The sequence below is a fragment of the Gekko japonicus genome, unplaced genomic scaffold, assembly GCF_001447785.1.
Source record: "Gekko japonicus isolate JY-2015 unplaced genomic scaffold, Gekko_japonicus_V1.1 scaffold1568, whole genome shotgun sequence".
NCBI lineage: Eukaryota > Metazoa > Chordata > Lepidosauria > Squamata > Gekkonidae > Gekko > Gekko japonicus.
The window spans coordinates 602,632-623,387 of record NW_015165290.1 but is presented as its reverse complement, the minus strand read 5'-3'; the positions used below and the strand labels follow the sequence as shown (position 1 = coordinate 623,387).

At 46.8% G+C, this 20,756-nt stretch overlaps 2 protein-coding genes across 2 annotated transcripts in view; one reads left to right on the top strand and one right to left on the bottom strand.

Moving 5' to 3' along the window:
• Nucleotides 1-13,195, top strand: part of LZTS2 (leucine zipper, putative tumor suppressor 2) — a 78,137-nt gene extending 64,942 nt beyond the window's left edge. The window contains exons 3-6 of the mRNA XM_015410348.1: nt 1,299-1,709; nt 2,276-2,866; nt 9,945-10,214; nt 11,558-13,195. Of these exons, the coding sequence (XP_015265834.1) occupies nt 1,329-1,709; nt 2,276-2,866; nt 9,945-10,214; nt 11,558-12,226 (1,911 nt within the window). The 5' untranslated portion in view covers nt 1,299-1,328 and the 3' untranslated portion in view covers nt 12,227-13,195. The remainder of the gene's footprint in view (nt 1-1,298; nt 1,710-2,275; nt 2,867-9,944; nt 10,215-11,557) is intronic.
• Nucleotides 13,196-17,419: 4,224 nt separating this feature from the next.
• Nucleotides 17,420-20,756, bottom strand: part of PDZD7 (PDZ domain containing 7) — a 57,916-nt gene continuing 54,579 nt past the window's right edge. Inside the window, exon 22 of the mRNA XM_015410344.1 lies at nt 17,420-17,566. Within this exon, the coding sequence (XP_015265830.1) occupies nt 17,420-17,566 (147 nt within the window). The remainder of the gene's footprint in view (nt 17,567-20,756) is intronic.

The following is a 20,756-nucleotide window of genomic DNA, read 5'->3' as shown; positions in this document are numbered from 1 at the left end:
TTATTAAGTCAAGTGCTCATAAGTATAATGCGTCACCTGGAGAACCAACTATTGTCATTTTAGTACCATAGTTTTTATCTATAAATTAAAAAGAAGTTACGTAGAAATAATGTGACAATATTATGACAGCACCATCCTAATGTCTGAAATTGGATGAGCAAATGTGAGGCCCCCTGGTTTTTGTCATGGTTAGCATTGTTTTATTTTTCAGTTCAGCACCTCCCTGGCATTTATGTATTTATTTCAAACATTTGTGTCCTGTCTTCCCAAGGCTTGAAGCGACTTCTGACAAACTAGTAAAAACAAGAGTAGTAAGAATAAAGGACAGTTTCCAATAGTGGTTCTATAGGCAATCACTTAAAATGCAGAAGCTCTACTATAGAAACAAAAGGCCTTGTGAAAAAGGTAGGCTTGGTGTTCTCTGAAAAATTGTGAGAACCCGTAAAGGCTGGACCTTTTGGAGAAGACAGCTCCATAAGCAGGTCAATTGTGGAAGAGGTCCTGCTCTGTGGCTCAACTGATTTATATATTTTGTTTTAAGGCCCACTCTCCCTTTCCTAGGAGCTCAGGGTAGCATATGTGGTTCTCCTCATTCCAGTGCTGTTCTCAATGACTTTGTGAGGTAAATTAGGTTGCCTAAAACCACTTAATGAGCTTTATGGCAGAGTGGGGATTTAAGCCCACATCTCCCCAATTTCATTGCAACATTCTACTACACTAGCTCTCTGGATGGCCTAAGCTCATATGATGTGGACACATGGATCATGGTGCAGAATGTAGACAGTAGGGATGGCCCAATGGCAGAGGCCTGAAAAGCTATGTTTCCTAGTAGTTAGTGCTACTCTAGGATTTGGGAGACTTTACTTCAAATCTCTGCTCTTCCATGAAGCCCACTTGGTGAACTTGGGTCAGTTAACTCTTTCTCAGCCTAACTTAGGATACCTGTGAGGATAAAATGAGGACAGGAGGCCGATGTACACCTCTCTGAGCTCCTTTGAAGGAGAGAGAGAGAGAGAGAGATGGAAAATGTGCCAGGTAAATAGGTGCATGACTATTTGCTGACCCTTTTTTAGTTCAGCTGACAGTTTGAGCAAAATTCTTTTATTTTTATTTTCTCTCTCTTTGAATATTGTATATTGAAGCATTCTGTTTTTAAAGGCCATTTTTCTCACCTGCACTCTCAGTCCATACCAGTGCCATTAAACCACAGTGACAGAACTTAGTCCAAACATAAAGCCCGTGAGCTACCGTCAGCTCTCCTGCTCCCATTCTCAGTAGCCATTTCTTCTCTCTTTCAGGCCACGTGCAAAGCCTCCTCTGCGGACGTCATGGCCATAGTGCAGACCCTGCCCGTCTCCATTGAGTCTGCCTCTGAAGGGGCTTCCCAGCTCCATACAGGTGCCTGCTCGCCTCCTGCACCAATGGGCAGTGTCAGTAGCCTCATCTCAGGCAGGCCTTGCCACAAGGCCACAGCAGAGTTCGGCTCCTTCCGTCTGCCAGGAGGTGCTGGTTCCCAAGAGCCCCTGTGCCATGGACTCCCTGCCAAGAAAGTTAGCTACCCTTATGGTAGTGAAGAGGACTGGGCTGAAGCTGTATCTCCTATAAGCCCCTGTAGTGATACTGAGGACCTGCAAGATGACAAGCCCCAGGTTGGCACCATCCGTGGACCTCCCCCCAAGCTGGTGCCTGTCTCGGGGAAACTTGAGAAGGTAAGAAGGGGTGGCAGCCTTGTAGAGCAGGATGATGGGCTGTTGAAGTACATTATGCTCTACCACCCAGCAGCCAGAACAAAGTCCTGCTAGCTCCCTTTGGTTAGCTTCTTCAGAATTTTGTCTTTGAGAGATGCAACTACTTATTGGGGGCATGTTGTTCTTCCTAAATCAGTCATAATGTTGGTAACTAAACAGTTGTTTCTGTCCTTCCTTTCTCACAGATGGCGTATGCTAAGATAAAAATTGAGGGAGTGTGAGGCGCCTCTGTGTATTGTTTAAAAGGCCCAGGAGAGTCCGCCATAACAGCAGCACAGTGATCTTCCTAGCCTAAGAAAGTGTTCTAGTAGATGATGAGGAGGGAGGTGGTACTATCCCAAGTGAAATTCAAAGAAAGTCCATGTATTGAAGATTTTTAAAGTCTCCATTTCCTCATCTGTGAATTTTAGAGGATGAATCTGCCTAAAGCTTATCAAAGGTGGAGTGAAGGTTTCACACCTGTTGCTTTAACCTTCAAGTGATAATTTCTGGTCTTGCATCCCTGTGCTCCTTGTGTTATTTTTCAGAACATGGAGAAGACGTTAATCCGCCCAACTGCCTTCAAGCCTGTCATGCCCAAGAACCGTAATCCCTCCGTGCAGGGGCACTTGGCGCTGCGTCCTGGTACTTCGGTTCTCTCTGAGAGCCAGGCTAGCCTTGCTCAGCTCTTTGGTGGCTCCTCCACAGGGAGTACTGAGAAACACAACTCCCTGAGCTGCCGCACAAGCTCTCATTCAGGAACCATGTCTGACTCGGGACACAACTCCCTCTCAAGCCTGCCCACATACAGCACTGGTTGCAGCCAACAAATGGAGCCGGTCAACATCTCCATGGGCCACATAAACCTTGACAGCCATGGCAGTAGCAGTTCACGGGGCCTCACTGGTCCTTCAAACTCAGACAGTGGCCGGTCATCTTCAAGCAAGAGCACGGGCTCTCTGAGTGGCCGTGGGCACCCTTCCTCTGATAGTGGCTCATGTGGTGGGCGCTCACCTGTGCACAGTGGTGCTGATGAAGCCCTTCTTGTTCATGAACTTGAGGAGAAGCTGCGAGAACGGGAAGCTGAACTACAGCATTTGAGAGAGAGCTTGGATGAGAACGAGGTGGCCATTTGCCAGGTAATCAGTAGTGGGGGTTCATGTGGTCTTCTTAATGCATAGAGACTGATAACTAATTTAGGCTTTAGAATTCTAAATGGTGACACTCTAGCTGAATTGGACAGAGAGTTTACATGTTGTTCAAATAAAGGAGCGAGTATAATAGATTATTTTATGATTTCAAAATATTTTGTAGATTTGATAAGGAAATTCTTGATTGGGCACTTGCTCACTAGCAACCATTGTCCACTTCAGCTCTCTTTTTTTTCTGACATCCCTTTCAAGTTTTAAAGGAAATAAAATTATAACTGTTACAACTCATAAGAAGGGGAATTCTCAGGTGGCTAGAGACTGGCTAGAGAATACTGGGGTCTGAAGAAGCTAAAGTATTATGAACTTCTATAATTCAGTCCAATAGCACAGAAAACTCTACTGAAAAGTTAGATCAGTTGGTTGGCCTATTCTCTTCTGCTTTAGGAAAGTAAATTAAGACATATAGAACACTGGTGAAAAATAGCTGGTTTGACCGTGACTATTGATAATAGAAGTTAGAACTTAAAAACCCCTGTGCTGTATGGAGGAAGTCTGGAACTTTAGAAAGAAGAAGGTTATTCCTCCTTTTGAAATGCTGTTATAAAAACTAAATTAAGCAAAAACAGAGGAAGCATGCAGAAGCAGGTCACTCCAGTCTTTTCAAATTACTTAAAGAGAAAACCGAGGGAGCCATTTGGCAAGAACTTAGATCTTTTCAGCGAGGTGATAATTTAGCATCTAATATCCCATTGTCTATCTGGGAGTGCTACTCTGAAGATATGTTTAAAGATACTGTGGGAGGTTCTACTTCTCCTTCCGGTATTGACATCTCACAGCTACCTGTGTATCCAAGAGTAGCTATAATTAAACAAATGAAAACTGGAAAGGCTCCTGGTTATGATTTACTTCTGGTTGAACTCTTCAAGCTAGACCCAGTATGGTGGACAGAATTATTAGCCCCCTTATTCACAAAAATCAATCAACCAAGAGAGCCAGTTTGGTGTAGTGGTTAGGAGCACGGACTCTAATCTGGGAGAACCGGGTTTGATTCCCCACTCCTCCACATGCAGCTGCTGGTATGACCTTGGGTCTGTCATAAGTTTTTTTTAGTTGTTCCCTCAAGGTTAGTTCTTGAAAGAGCTCTCTCAGCCCCACCTACCTCACAGGGTGTCTGTTGTGGGGAGGGGAACAGAAAGGAGATTGTAAGCTGCTCTGAGACTCCTAGTGAAGGACAGGGTATAAATCCAACTCTTGTTCTTTCTCTGTTTATAAGAAAGGGATAAGAACGGGTCCCTCCAATTAGCCTTCTTTCTGTATTGAATAAAATATATGCTGCCTTTTAAATGAATAAATTAAAAGTATGGATGGAAGAATACAACATAATTCAGCAAGAGCAGTTTGGCTTTCGGAAATGCTGTAAATGTATACAACATTGTTTGATCCTATCAACCTTTGTTAATAAATACATCAAAAGTAACGGAGAATCTGTATTCGCTGCCTTTTTGACCTTTGAGCAGCTTTTGATTCAGTATCCCATACTTGTTTATGGGAAAAGTTGAACTCCATCTCTATTCCTAAGTGGCTGTTGGCCCTGATTAAGAACCTATATACTGGGAGCATTCTACAGTTAAAAACTTTTAATATGAATTCATCTCTGAGATTAATAAGAATCAAAAAAAGGTGTACGGCAAGGATGTGTCCTAGCTCTACACTTATTCAACTTATATATAAATAACTTCTTCCCAGATCTGCAAAATAATACTCATGCATGATATTTAACAAATCATCCTCTATCAATAGTTTTATATGCCAATGATTTAGTTCTCCTCAGCCAAACGCCAATTGGCTTGAAGAAACTCATGAACAATTTCTGTGTTTTTTGCGCTTAAGAGTTGTTGACAATTAATTTTGCCCAAACAAATATCCTGAGATTCTCTAAGTCAAGGTGTTTGAAGGAACATCCCTGGCAAATTTATGGAGAAACTATTGAAGTAGTCAGACAGTTTAAATATCTCAGTGTTATGTTTAATTATGATTTATCCTGGAACTCCCATATAAATTCTGTCATAAGAAAGACCCAAATGTCGTTAATCACTCTTCATAAATTCTTTTATACCAAAGGAGGCCAATCTATCTTGTTTTTGTTAAAGTTTTATAAGGCCATCATTCTTCCTAAATTGCTCTGTGCTGCCCTGATCTGGGTCAACGGACCACTGGATCCTCTTGATAAGCTCCAACAAAGTTCTTCCTTAAGTTACTTTCTCTTCCTCTCAGTGTACCTTCCGCAGTTGTGCAGCTAGAACTCGGACTCCTTCAGATTTCAACAATAGCATGGTACCACGCTATCAGGTTTAGGTTATCACTTCGTGAACCTAATGCTCTACCATCCTTACTGCAGTTAGTAACAGCTGACTCCTGCTTGGGAACTGGGCTTAGCCCAGTTGACTCACAGCTTGCTATATTAAACCTGAGTCTAAATTTCAGGGACTCATTTAAAAAAATTCTTGTTAATTGTATGAAATAGATTACTTAAAAAAAGATCGGGCTATACCAAAACTCCAAGCTGATTGGAAATGCTCCCCTGTTTACTTCCATTTATCTTATCAGAAAATGTTTGCATTGTCTAAATACTTCTTTTATTTAACAGTTCCAAAATATTGTCCCACTTTCCTGCTACTTAGATGCAATGCATTACCTTCCGCTGAGATGAAGGGTCACTTTAGTAGAACCCCTCCCTCCCCCGAGAAATGCTTCTGTATTTATTGTAAAGATCAAGTTGACTTACTGCCACAGGAGGTGGCGGCGGCTACACACATGGACAGCTTCAAGAGGGAATTGGGTAAACATATGGAGCAGGGGTCCATCCATGGCTATTTAGCCCAAAAGGTATAGATAGGAACTCTCAGTCTGGGGCAAGTGATGCACTGTATTCTTGGTGCTTGGGGGAGGGGGCAACAGTGGGAGAGCTTCTAGTGTCTTGGCCCCACTGGTGGACCTCCTGATGGCACCTGGTATTTTTGGCCACTGTGTGACAGATTGTTGGACTGGATGGGCCATTGGCCTGATCCAACATTGGCTTTTCTTATGTTCTTAATTGCCCATATCCTTTTTAGTTGCCCCTGTTATATCTCACATCGTAACCAATATATTACTTCCTGGACTGACCTTCTACAGAACATTTCAGAACAACAGATACTAAAGATCTTACTCTCAGGCAAGATAAAAAAAAGTACGTGGGTGATTTAGCCATATTTATCTATGCAGTTACAAATTACTTATAATATACACTGACATATGGCTTGTAGGCTTTTACGTTACAGGGAAAGGAAAGTAGAGCATGATCTGATTTAGGTTGTTTATTTTGAGTTACATTTGAGTTACATTTAGTAAACAGGTTTCAAAAGTACTTTATATTAGGGTTATGTCCCAATAGCGGTTCCAAGGTCAACTGAAATACCTGTTCAAGAAAAAGTCGTATGATTTAAAGGTTACATTCAAACAAATTCAAAGTTTTGTGTGAAAATTATTTTTATTGCAATAATACCTGTAAAAATATAAATACAATACAGCATATACTCTCCATATATTGTTTAAGTACCCCCCTTCCCTGAAAACATTGCAAACTGTTGACACACTAATTTTAGCAGACCTTTAGAACTAAGCATTATATCCTATGGATTTGCTGTGGTTTTTCATTCATCTATATCAGCAGAATTTCAGTCTCTTCTATGGAGGTTACGGCCCCCCCCCCCCCCCCCATTTCACAGTCACTGTAGGTAGTATCACTTCTGTTACTTGTTAGTTCTACGTCTGATTGATGGTTACAATATCTCCTATAATATTAGAAGACTTATATAAATAAGAATCTAATGTGGGGATTCATCTAATTTGCACAGCCAATCAGGTGAATTTATAACTTCATGTTTCTGGATTATTATTTGTATTTGTGATTCTCACACAACCCCCCCCCTTTATAAATCAATAAAACATACATGTACATCTCACGTGTAAATTCCTAGGGATCAGTGCCTGAAAAATATTAATTACAACTTGGACAGTGCCATTCTAAGCAGAGTTACACCCTTTTAAGTCCACTGAAGTAAAAGGGCTTAGAATGGTATGAGTCTGCTTAGGATGGCATTGAGAAACTCTGAAGTTTGCCTTATTTTGCACTGGCCATAGAATTCGAGTCTTAATTTGCTGAAATAGTGAATCTTTAGAAATGGAAAAATTTATGTTGGAAATAAAGTACTGGAAATTTTTCTGTAAAATGTCCCATTTCAGGAAATGTTCTGCCCTAAATCTTTGGTATATGTTAGGACTGGCAGATCTTCATTTAATGTATAGAATACATGAGTTCTCTTTGGGCACAGACAGGGCCAGCATCAGCATACCCTGAGATGGGGCATCTGCTGAGGGTCTCAGGTGCCCACTGCTGTTGCCCATGCCCACCTGCATCCCCCTGTGCCCATCTGCTTGCTTTTGAGCCTTCTCACCAGCCATGCTCATGGCGGTCAGGCCCATAGCCAGGATTTCTTAATTCAGGGGGCCTTTAAATAAGTCAGGGGGCACTGATAAAAATAAAATAAACTCACACTCCCAGGCAGGAGCAGGGTTATTTCCCCTATTGTGAAGGGTGGGTGTAAGTGGAAGTCAGTCACTGACTTCGAGTAACCTGAGGAGGATCCCCTGCATCTCTCATTTCCCCCCACAACAGCACTGGCTGTGTGGAGTGCAGGGAACTATGGCGAAAGTGGCGGGCTCGGTTCCTTATTACTTTCTTCCTGGCTGACTTCGTGCCTCCATGGTGACTTTGCCTCGGTCACACCCCCACCCACCGCCCTGCAGGGGGGTTTTCTGCTGCAACACTTCTCAGACTTGTAAGTGGCAGCCCGCCCAGGGAGACAAGCCAACGGAGGAGAGGTGGGCGAGCAGACGGGATGGAGATGGCTGCTCTGCTGCCGCTGGTGGCCTGTGTGCGCCCTGGGTTGGTGCAACCGGGCTGGACTGAGAAGGTGGGAGCTGAAGGAAAAACCCGGGAGGGGAAGCTGAGGGAGTGCTGTGATTCTCTCTCCCTTGGTGGCCAGCTTCCTCGGCGACGAGGGCACAGGCACATGCAAGCGAGCGCGTGAGATCTGCAATCTTGCACTGGAGGGAGAAGGAGATAAATCTCTGTAGTTGCAGGTTCAGCCACAAGACTCACAGCTCCCTGGCCGCACCTCACCTGCCAGCCAGCTTGCCTGGCTGCCTTGCACTGCTTCATGCCGTGGCTTAGGGATGTGCATTCGGTTCGTCTGAGCTGAATGCACCCCCGAAAATGGCCCATTCGGGCCCCTTTCGGGCTGCTGTGGGCCAATTCAGATTCTCTGATCTGAATTGGCCCCAGTACAACCTATGGGCCATTGAAGTCAATGGCGAAAACATAGGGTATATTCTGGGGGCTGGAGGGGAGATGGTTTGATGGAGGTGCTCCAAACTCACAGGGTAGCTGCTGGAGCCTCTCCCCAGGATACCCACCACGTTTCAGGAACATTGGACCAGGGGGTCCAATTCTATGGGCCCCCAAACAGGTTGCCACCATCTCCTCCATTCTCTATGGTGGGGAAAAAACGTTACTTTTTTCCCACCATGTTCTTGAAACTTGGTGGGTATCTTGGGGAGAGGCTCCAGCAGCTACTCTGCGAGTTTGGAGCCTCTCCGTCAAATGGGGCTGAAATTGACATTCGGCTGGTGGAAAGACTCCCCAATCAGCTCCTACTGCCGAAATTGACATGCCGGCTGAAAGTGATTCTGCCCGATCAGCCGCCAGCCCAGGATGGCGCCTGTGGGGTTGCTGACAGGTTGGGAAGTTGTGGGGCCTTGGTAGGAAGTCGTGGGGCCGGGCCCCAGAATGCTTCAATGTAGTTACGGGCCTGATGGCGGTATACACTACTTAGTGTTGCCAAGTGAGAAAGAATGTGAGGATGGTGCAGAGTGACACTGCTTCCAGTGACAGATCTCCTAGCCACATATACCCCCTCAGCACTGGAGAGGGCTGGCAAGCGAATGAGTAGGCTCAGGAAGGACACACGGGTAGGCAGCGGGGGAGGAGAGGTGCACTGACTGGTAGAGGAGCTGGGGAGGGGCCAGGCACACTCCAGGTTTTGGTCAGACCTGGGCAGAATCCCCCCCGAGCACAAATAAGGTCAATGCAGCCTTCTTTTTCTGCATTCTTGTCTTCAGTGCAGGGGAGGGGATTTTCAACCCCAAGTGCAGTGTGCATATAGATGTTGATTAGGCTCACAGCACAGTCTGTCTTCGTTCTGAGTGTGAAGTTGGCCATCCCCTGCACTGACACCCACAAGCTGCTTCATAAAATGCTGTCAAAACTTAAAGCTAATTAAAGAGCATTGTTGTACATGTTGTGTCATAATTTTCATTACACATAGTTCCCAGTCTTGGGTTGTTTTTTTTTAAGAACAGCAATATATTTTATTGTATTTACTTTATAAAACAATTCAGTTAGACAGTATAAACTAGTCAGTAAGCAGTGCAGTAGGTCTAGAATTACAGAATTGGAAAACAATGCAAACAGAACATTGTCTACACTTCGTTATAAAGCTTAATTTGTATCATCTAACAATACTTTTCGTTACCAGATCTGGGTTTCTATTGTTGGAATCTTTCTGGTGAGACACATTTGTAGCAGGATCTGTATGCTTGCCAAGTTGGCGTTGTTTGCCTTGTTCACCTTTTCCATATTTCCCACCTGTGGTTCCCTGCTCCATCTGTAGCAGCTTCTGTGTCCTGTTCAAAATGATCTCCTTGCATCCCCTTCTTGTGTAAGCATCCCCTGCCCAGCTCCCTGCTTCCTCTATGATACAGAATCCTATGATGAGGAGCAGGAGCTGCAGTGCCTTTCAGCAGCCTTTTTTACTTGGAGCAAACAGGAGGAAAATAATAGTCTTTGGGCAGTGCTTACTAGGCACAGTTTGGTGGTGCTGCAGGAGCTGGCTGCATGATGGCAACAGCATACCGGGTGGCTGCTCTTTCGATTCCAACCAGGTGCTTTTTCTCCTCCATTTAGGTATATGAGGAGAAGCAGAGGCGCTGTGAGGAGGAGATGGAAGAGCTTCGGCAGGGCTACACAGTCAAGCTCCAGCAGGCAGCACAAAAAGCACAGCGCAGCCAGCAAGTGCTGCAGCTCCAGATCTTCCAGCTTCAGCAGGAGAAGAAGAAACTCCAGGAGGATTTTGCGCAGCTGCTGGCAGAGCGCGAGTTGCTGGAGAAACGTTGTGCTTCTTTTGAGCGAGAACATACAGAGTTGGGGCCACGGTTGGAAGAGACCAAATGGGAGGTGAGCTGTGCTGGAAGAAAGGGCTTTACACAGTTGTGTACTTTTCAGAGGATCTTTCTGGGAGTTTGCTTTCAAAGCCATGTATCAAGAGGGCTGTGTCACTAGCAGCCTTATCGTCTCCACTCAGTTGCCTTTTAGCTTCTCTCTGTCTTCCAGCCATTGAGGGACTCTTCTCTGTCTGTCCACAGGGGTACAGTGAGTTGTTCCTTTCTGACCTGCTAGATGGCAGACCTTTTCCACACAGGGTATTAACAGGGTTGGGGGAAGTATGCCTTTTCCCACTTCCCCACAGCATCATGGGGTATTTGTGCACTTCCTGGGATTTCCAGTATTTCCTGAATGTGCTTTGCTGGGAAGTCTGGGAAAGATTGCAGCAGAGCCTGGATACCTGCTGTGTAGGCAGGAAAGTTTGGATTTTCTTTTCTTTTCCCCAGTCCCTGCCACAGGTGAGGGGAAGGGCTTTTCTGAAAGTTTTGAGTTTTGTTTGTTTTTTAAGTTGGAAGTTAACATGGTATAATGGTATATTGTTATGTCAATTGCTTGTTTTAAAAATCCTTGAGAAAGTCTCCGCCACCACTGTGGTATACGTGGAGTGGGAAAATGGCCACATCAGGAACTGGGAGGAAGGAAAATGAGGTGAAACCCACCATCTAGAAGCCCCACTGCTGTTGCACTGCATTGGTAGCCGTAGCAATAATGAGTTTTCCAAAAAGAAAGTATTGCCATTTGGGATGAATTGTTCTACTTGGTGGGTCTTGGGAATTACTGCAACTAGCCTTTTTAGGCCTCTTGCAAATCTTCAAATTCTCTTTCTCTCACTCCTGGACTTGGTTCTGATATCACCATAGAAGATGTTCAGTAATAGATAATGAGGCAGGGGATGCGTTTGTTTCTTCTTAAAAAAAAGTGTTTTTTATTTTGAACAATATATTTAACAGTACATTCATAACACATATTATCACTGTGTATTAACCAACATTTCAGCCTTTAAGAGCTCTTTTAAAAATATAACAGATCTTTGTAATAAGAGTTGTTTGGAATCACTTCTTCTTCTGCGAGATAGTTCACTGCTGGGAACCGCGTTTGTTTCTGAGGGAAGAGTCTTCCCACTTAATAGAATCTCCAAGAACCAAACTGTTCTATGCTGTTCTATGCTAACAAGCTCTTGGATGTCCCTTCCAATGTCTTCTTCTGCTCCTCTCCTGGCCCTTGAATGCAGATGTGGTCTCACTGGCTTTAGTTCTGCAGCCTGCTTGAGCTCGAGGACAGCAGCCAAGTGACAGAATCTGGGCCTTGGCTTTAGCTTCTTTCCAGTTAACTGATGCCTCTCTGTCTCCCACCAGGTATGCCAGAAATCAGGTGAGATATCGCTACTAAAACAGCAGCTGAAGGAGTCCCAGGCAGAGGTGGTCCAGCGGGGCAACGAGCTGGTGCTCCTAAGAGCTCAGGTGAGGGAAGCACGGGCTGAGCTGCAAGCTGGCGAGGAGCAGGTCCTGGGGTTGCAGGAGGTGGCCCACACCAAGGCTCTGGAGCTGGAAGTCTGTGCCAATGAGCTGGCAAGGCGCAAGAGTGAAGCGGAGCTGCTGCGTGAGAAGTTGGGGCGCTTGGAGCGTGAGCTGGATGGACTGCGTAGTGCCACTGGAGATCTCTGCCCCCTGCTGGCTGAGTGTGATGAGGCAAAAGCCCAGCGGCAGGCGGCAGACACCCTGCATGGTTTGCGAGCCCAGGCTGAACGGCTGCGGGCAGAGCTGCTGTGTGAGCGGCGGCGTGGCGAGGAGCAACGGGAGGCTTTCCATGCCGAGCGCATTACTTGGCAGAGTGAAAAGGACCGGGTCATCCGCTATCAGAAGCAGCTGCAACATAATTATATCCAGATGTACCAGCACAACCGCGACATGGAACGCCAGCTGCGCCACCTCAGCCTCGAACTTGAGGCCCGGGACATGGATGAGTATGAGATGCATGGCGGCGAAGGAATCTGCTTTGAGGAGATTGCTGCCACTGAGATCTGAGTGTGCCTGGTGGAGGCCTGGGAAAGGGGCCACACTGCCAGAAAGAGGTTCTGGCAACCAAGATTGGAGCATGCTCAGTAGGGAGCCCAGCGGTGGAGGGCATCACCTAATGCACAAGCACAGTCATGAGTCCCAGTGGGTAGCACTTGTACCATCACATAACATAGTTGGGGACCCAGTTCGAGAGGACCCTACCCAGCTCAAAAACATTCACTGCCACTGAGACGTGCCTAGGGCCTGCAGGCGGCTCGCTTTGCTCCCCAGGAGCATGGGGCCTGACAAAAGATATACTCCTCCTCTCCTTGGAAGGAAGGTAGCAGCAGCTCTGTTCCTCCTGGGCTCTGCATACTTTGGGAAGCAGCACTTGATAGTGCTGTAGCCCTCCAGGTTGCAGTTGCTACACAGTCTCCTACTGTAGTGGTGCACACCATCACTTGCCTCCTCTTCATGGGCTGGAGATAGGCTTTAAGGCAGAGTGGGTGGGAGGGCTTTGGTTGGCCGTCATTTCCAAAGTGACCCCAATTGGTCTCCATTGGCTGGCCATTAAACAGAGTTGACTTGTAAGTGTGTTAATGGCCAGTTAGTTGCGGATCCACTTAGTTGATGGAAGGGAATTAGCATGACCTCCTTTGAGGCCTGCTGGGTAGACAAGATTTTATTTTATTTTTTAACAGGATGCTGTTCTCTGACCTTCAGTCCAGTCCTGTGTAAAACAGAACCAAATTTTTAAGAAGTTCTGGGCCAAGAAAAGCTGAATTCTGTATCCCATGTAGATTATACAAATAAAACAGGTTTCCATATATTTATTTTGCATCATTAGTACAGCTTCCAGTCTGTTTGGTTGGATCCAGACTAAATTTCCCACTTACAGAAGTGGCGTAATTTCTGCCAGTTTCCTCTTTCCACTTTAGACCTTCAGTTCGTGGGCAGAGTGAAGAAGAAGTGAAGAGATTGGATTTATACCCCACCCTTCCCTCAGAATCTCAGAGCAGTTTACAATCTCCTTCCCTCCCCCTCCCCACAGCAGACACTCTGTGAGGTAGCTGGAGGTGAAAGAGCTCTGAGAGAACTGCCCTTGAGAGAACAGCTCTGAGAGAACTTGTGACTGACCCAAGGTCACTCAGCAGCTGCATGTGGAGGAGTGGAGAATCAAACCCGGTTCTCCAGATTAGAGTCTGGCGCTTTACACCACTACACCAAACTTGCCATTGAGGTCACCAGGACTTTTCCTAGTGGTCCACTCCCCCCTCCCAACCTGGGCTGACCCAGCCCAGGAAGAGCAGGCTGGGGGAAACAGGCTGACCCTCTGTCTTTTGGGTGCATGGGGGTAGGGCGGGCAGGCTGCCTTTTCCCTCTCTTGTGGGGGTGGAGCCGGGCCAGGCTTGGTGCAGGGCCCTTTCCCTCTTCCTCAGGGGCAACATTTTGTGGAATCAGTGGATTGCAGTGGGAGGCAGGAAAGTTCTGTTTCACTGATGGAAGTGCCTTCCATTTGCAGAAAATCTAGTCTGGATCAAACCCAATAGTTGTGAAGTGTAAGGTGCTTTACAGGCTACTAAATCTTCTTTCCTCCCCGGTGGAAAATCTTCAAGTCCTCTGAATGGAAGTGTGGGCAAAACCTGAATCTCCACGAAGTACCTTCACAGCCAGAAAGGCAAGAAATGAAAGAACTAAAATTGATTCTCAGGCTTCTGAATCCTGGCCCCAAATGCTGTGGGGTGTGTCCGTGTGTGTGTGTTTTTTCTCTCCTTGCGATTGTGTGCAATGTCAGAATAATGAAGTTCTGGACTCCCCTGTCCTGTGATAGCAGAGGCTGAAATCCCTGAGTGCATTTCCCAAAAGGCTATAAGCCAAACACCTCCTGGCCTCTGGGGTGTCTACGTGGTAGATTCTGATGTGCATCTTACCTTAAAGGGACCTGTGCTGCTCCATTACTGGCAGTTCACTGAGTAATTTCCCTGCACACTTCCCAATTTCCTGCCCCACTCCAGTTTCACTGCTTTTTGCCAAAGGATGATTTTTATAAGACCTATCCAAAACTATGTGTATAAGCTTGCTCTGGATTCTTATTCCTGGGGTTTGGGAATGTCTTTCCCCTGTGTGTATTGCCTGGATGTTCCCATTCTCTTGAGGCTGCTGAGACTCTTGGCAGGACTTTGTGCTGTTTGCCAGTCCCACCTCTGTGGACACCCTGCTGCATGGGGGCCAGGGGATACACCCATCCTTCTTTGGAAACCTACATGAGAGTGCCTTTCCCTTTTCTTCCTGCATCTTTCCCCCCTGCTGGCATCACAATCATTTGACTTGAGGTCCAGTGGTCCTGAGTATGTTAGGTTCCTTTTTCATGTTATCCATGTTTCCCCCCTCTCAGGTTTGTTTGGCAGAGTGCCCTGCTGGCTTTCTTTTCCTTGGAATGATGTAGGGTAAGCTGTTGTTCCCAGAAGCCCCAGTTGCCCCCGTTTCCTTCCGTAGCAGAGCTCCTTACCAGGTCCCAGTGTTCCACTCCTTCCTGCCTTCCACTGGGCGGTATTCAGCTCTTTGGCTTTATTTGTCCTTGATCTGAATAACTGAAGCACCCGAGTACACAGCTCCATCTTTTTAAAAGTCTGGAAGTTCATCTGTACTTGAACCAGGTTCACTGGCTGTTTTGGCTGCAGAGAAAGTTCTGGCTTATAGCTCTGTCTCCGCCTTCACCTTGAAGTGGTTGGTCACCACCTTGGCAGAGGGACTCATCTTCAGAGAACAGCATTCTTGTTTGGGGAGGACCTGTGTCTTCCTCTCCTGCCTAGCTAGGGGGTTCTGGTGCCTACTGGCCGCTTGACAGATACTGTGACAGGTTGCGAGCTGGCGTGGGTGTGTCCAGAGGAAGGGAAGCAGACTCCGTCTTCTGAGGTGGGGAAAGGCCTTTCTCAGAGGGCATGACAAAGCGGCCCAGTACTGCATTAAGGACCAAAGTACACTCTGTTGGAGAAGTGTAGCCTTTTTCTTCAGGTTGAGTAAATGAAGAAAATACATATATATCCCTATAGTTATCAGGAAGCTGAAGGGTAGAACTAACCTGGACCTAGTACACCTGAACCTTGGGGGGTCACAGAATAGGATTGAGTTGCCAATGCATCCATCCAATACAAGAAACAGTGGACAGCTATGCAAGTGTGGCTCGGAGTGCCCATGGTATCTCACCTTGCGCCATCCCTCCCCAGCTGTGTCCCTCTATATACAGTGAATGCTTTATGTGCCCACCCTGTCAAGTTGGCTAAATATTGTCAGCCCATTCTCTGTGCCAGTGTAAACAGGGAAACTTCTTACAGTGACAGTGAGCTGAATGCAGCCAAAGCCCGTCATATCTGGGCATCTTGTTTACACCAGTCTGGGAATAGCAGCATTGATGGTGGGGTGTTTGCCATGTCGGGCTGACTTTAGCTTTACCACCTCCTCTTTTTCTGCATTTATTAGACTTGAGATTTTGATGGATAAGGTGGGGTCAGGAGGGTGCATAGTGACTCATTATGTACCTCCGGCCTCCTTCCCAGGGATCTTCCATGCTAATGTATATTTCTGTGCATTCCACAAGAAGAGGCAGTCCTCACCTACTTCCACCCCAGCCATTTTTGTGCTCTACTGCCCACAGCTACTGGAGAATGTAGAGAGGGGCCCCCACATCACTAGACCAAAGGGAAAAGCTTGGTGCGTGTCGTTTCTGTGATTGTTGCTGACCTGCCCTTCTGTCATTCTCCCCCCCCCCCCACTATCCCCAACTTTTGGCACCACGTTGTGTTTTGTTGTTGTTTTTTTACTTTATTTTCTGAAATTGTATATTTTCCAAGCTGTGTAAATTTCTTGTACAAACCAAAAGAAAAGTGTGAATTAAAAAAAGAGGGGGAAAAGATACCTTTGTGTTTTAAAGAAAAGCCATATGGTGATTTTATTGGGGGTGGGGAGGATATGGGACACTAAAGGTCCGGATGGGCTGAAAGTGTTCTGGTAGAGGGAGGAGAACAGAGATCAAGTGGCTGTGGCAGAGTGGGGGCCCCCCGACTCCTCTCCAGACCGGGGGGGGGCTGCTTTGCACTTAACACACCTAACATTCTTGTTGCTGTGTCTCCCAAGTGCGCCTTGCATCACTGCCAGCGCCTCATGTGAGATGCCTGGCCATGGCTCCAGGGGGAAGGTCGCCATCCTGTCTCCTGGGGACTCGAGCATCTGACTTTCAAGTAGCCATTTTCATTCAAGAGAGAGAAGATGCCAGGATTATCAACACTTTATCGGACTGTTAGGCAGCAGCACGCATGTGCCGTGAGAACATCCGTGGCCTCAGCCTGGAGATCCTCTGCAGCTGCTCCGATCATGGGATTTCAGGAAAGACGACGGAGAGCAGAGTGTTTCCTTTTTCCTCTGGTTCTCTTAGTTCCCTGCTGGTTAAATGGCTCTAAGGCTTGATGGAAGTAGTGGTCACCCACTTTGGCCTACTGCATGTCCCCTACTGGTACTGCTGCCAGTTAGATCTTCCCTCTGTATGGATTTACCATTATCATTTCATTGGAAGAAATGATGACAAGGTTAAGCCCAGTTTCCTGCTTTTATTACCTGGCTGGATCAAGGATTCTTGCCTCCCCTAGAGGGGAGTGGGGGGAAAAGATCCCCTACTCATTTGTAAAATGTGCCACTGTCTATAAACATGGGCTGGGTTTTGAAAGAATGCTCATAGTGGTACCAGCTCTGCACCAGGTACTGATGTCTCTTCACCGGCCATTGTGCTGGCTTCTGATAGGTGCAGCTGAGCCTTTTCATCCAAAAACACCCACTCACAGGAGAGAGTTAGATGAAGTCTTGCATGCCAACACTTTCCCACTGTGCACAGCAGAAGCTCCCCTTTGCCAGCACGAAGCTGTCCCATTTGCAGATGTTCATTAGCATCTGCTTTGTTTGCAGTATCCACGAAACACCTGCTTCACAGAGGAGTGCCCCTGTCCTGCTGTTCACCTGCAGTTCCCCGATTCGTCTTGAACCATGCCTTCCTGGAATTTGGAAGCTGCTGTTTCGTCAAGACTTCAGGTTGCCGTTTTACTTAACCTCTCTGCTACAGTTATACTGAGCAGTTAGATAGGCATGAACCAGTCCTCGGCTGACGGCAGGGGTTGCAACTCATTTTTGAGCTGGCCACGTTCTTCAGGGCAAGTTGCTTTGTCTACTCCATTACTTTGTTTCCTTCGGCACCTTCACCACAATCTCCATGGGCTCCCTGGCTTTGTTACGATAGGCTTGACGGATGATCTCTACAGCACGCTGGTGTGTGACGTTCTGCAGGCTCTCTCCTTCCACTGCCACCAGCTCATAGCCAGCCTATCAAAGGTCAAGGAAAAGAGTAGTTAGAAAGTGAAGGCTTGGCCTCCCCAAATCTGATTTTTACAGTAAGACATCTTACAGTGATTAAGCATCCCCCTCCCCGCAAAAGAAAGAAAGAAAGAAAGGACTGGGTGCTAGAGAAAGGGCAATGTGCCATTTTGCAGCTTGGCCTTTTTCAGATTTCTCTCAATCTTAGCATCCAGCATAAACTCAAAATGCAGCCAGGCATTTGAAGGATGCCATTTTGACAGCGGTTCAGTACTGGGAGCAGTTGTGAAGATGATTGTCTTGGAGAGTGAAAGGCCTGGGGTAGCAACTAGGAACAGATGCAGTTTTGGGGAAGGACATAAACCCACCTTCAAAGGGAAGAGGAACATTTATAGATGTGTTTCTTGAACTGGTTGGTAGGGGAATAAGGCAATGGGTGGGATCCAGCCAGCTTTTCCACTCAATCTCGCCCAAATCTCCTCCATACTATATAGCCCCTATCCCACGCAGGTCTCATCATGATCCCCCCCAGCATAGACTTCTGGAGTGCTCAGAGGGGATGCCCCTCCCTTTACGTGCAGCAGAAAGACTGGCTGAATCTGAACAATCGTTTTAAACATGGCTACTTGGAAACATGCTTGGGTTTCTTAACCAGAAGATATGACTGGAGGACAAGTTTCCCTGAAAGACATCTTGCCTCCCTCTGCTGATTTCCCTCTGAAAAGGAGAGCCACAGGGGGAAGCTGGGCAAGTTCTAAGTTACGTTGTCAGTACAAGTGGGGCAACAGTGAAATCCCTGCACCTTAAAACAAGCCCCCAAATCTTCCAATATGCTATGGTTCTACAGCAGAGTTTCAGGGGTTGCTTTAGCCAGTGGAGCCGAGGTACCCAAGAACCCCTGTGCTACTACATTTTGGAAGGTGAGCTTGCCTTTAGGCCTCATCCTTGCAATTGAGGTCTTCTGTACAGTGAAGGCACAGTAAAGCAAAGTAGCACGCCACAGCCCATTACAGAGCTTACAGCAGCAGCATACCCTGCATTAAGAGTCTGTACAGAGTTAGTGTTATCGATGCAACGAACATCAAATTAAGCAAACTCCGGAGCATGACGGAAGACAGGAGGGCCTGGTGTGATGTGGTCCATGGTGTCGCGACTCGCGAACAGCCGGACTCGATGGTGCGACTGAACAACACAGAGCAGCACTTACGTAAGCAGCTCCATCTTTGCTTCTTTGCAACTTGTATCTCTTTCCATTAAGCTAGAAACCTGAAGTTCAGTGGGGGAACTAAACCTCTGTTGATCGTATAACAAGTGAGCCAGGTTGGAGGGTGAGAACCTCCTGCCTGGTTTCCCCTCCACCTGATGGCTTTATTACTGGGCTCAGCAGGCAGGGGTCAGTGCTGGGACACAGGGGCCACGAGGAAGCTGTGGCAGGCCTTCAGTCCCAGCCTGTCGGTCCTAGAGGAGCAGTTTCACCTGTGCTGCTAGTCAGCTGTTCCCACCTCTTCCTGCTGCAGCAACCTGGCACAATGAGGCTTTTATCTGAGCCACCTGGCAAACTGGGCCCACAACCCCCTCAGCGAGGAGGCCACCAAAGGGGAAGCCTAATTATAGCTGCTCCTGGGGACTGAGGAAGAGTTGCTCGGTGGGCGGGCAGGCTGGCTGGCTGGGGCCCACAATGGCTCTTTGTCGGCGCCTGGCTCATTACAGAGTTGTCGTGAAATGCTGCAGAGCGCCCTGAACCGTGGGGGACCCTGAATGGCACAATGAGGTGTGTCTGTGTGTGTCTCTGGCCCCAAGGCCTCATTATATGGTCCCGCACAGTGAGATTTGTTTTGTGTGGGTGGTAATGAGGTTTTTAACTGGACCCCAGAGGCTGGACTGTAGTGTCAAAGGTGGGGCACAGGGGAAATAGGTAGCCATTCCACCCTGGTGCAGTGGTGCAGTGTTCTGTGCCCCAACTGGAAGATGGTATAGAGCAGTGGAGGGAAGATGTTTGGCTTGGCCCCCATTATGCACTTTTGTTTTGGAGCCAGGAAGTTAGATAATTTACAATGCAATCCTAAATGGAATTGCTCCCTTTTAAGCCCAGTGGGTTTACAAGGGTGTCTGCCAGTGTCTCCTTAAAAAGCTAGCTGTTTTGCCACTGTGGTTAACCATATTTGAATTTTCCTTGCCCTGTGGAGTAGTGTATCTGTCAATTTCATTCTTGTATGTAGTTCTGGTGACTCCAGAGGAAGAAATCAGGAATAAAAATGACCCTATTTTATGACTGCCCTGCAGCTTAGCTGCCAACTAATGTGAAAGCTTCTTTTTACCCTGAGTTCATGTAGATCCAGGCTGTGCTGCTGAAATTCCCTCCCCTTGGAGAAACTGCATTGTACTTGTAGGACTGGTACAGTAATGTGTGGAGCCGACAAGCTGAAATCTCATTTTTTAAAAAGTATCTTAAGGATAAAGCTAATTTCACCTTCTCATGGAAAACCAATAAGTCCTATTTATGCATCTGGCATTACAGTGGTTATCTTAATGCATCCCAAGTTGCAATAGATTCTGCACAAATCAGTTGTGGTTGCATATTTAAAAAGTGTGACTGCCATGAAAACAATCTATGAATTTATGGTGGTAGGAACAAAAAAATAAATGTAATGTAGTACTAGTTGATGCTATTTCAGGCAGCAATCCTATGCATGTCCACTTGGGAGTAAGACCCATTGGATTCAGCAGGATTTACAGCTGAGTAAACATGCAGAAGATGACGCATGTGGAGGGACAGATTGTTTGCACAGGAGGAGAGGAGGAGAGCAATGCCAAGCATGTGGGCATGAAGAGAGCAGAGGGTTTGTGCTCTGTTCTGATACAAACTCCCTTGTGTGACCTTAGACAAGTTGCTTCCTTGTGAGGGGTGGGAGCGAGAGGGGGGCTGCTCTCCTGCTCCGCTATGAGCTGGGCAGGGAAGAAGCTGGCTGTGCAAATCCTGGCTCCCGGCGGAGTTTCCGAAGCAATTATTTTTATACTCTAGACGGCAGAAATCCTTTGGAAGGGAGGAGGGAGGAGGAGTAACTGATGCAATAATACTTTGCCCCATGCTTGTAGGAGACCAACATGCTGATACAACAAGCAGAGAAAGAATATCCAATTATGCAGCAATCTGGGCCATCTACTGCTGAGTGGGTCTTTGCTCTGGTGTCCAGAGCAG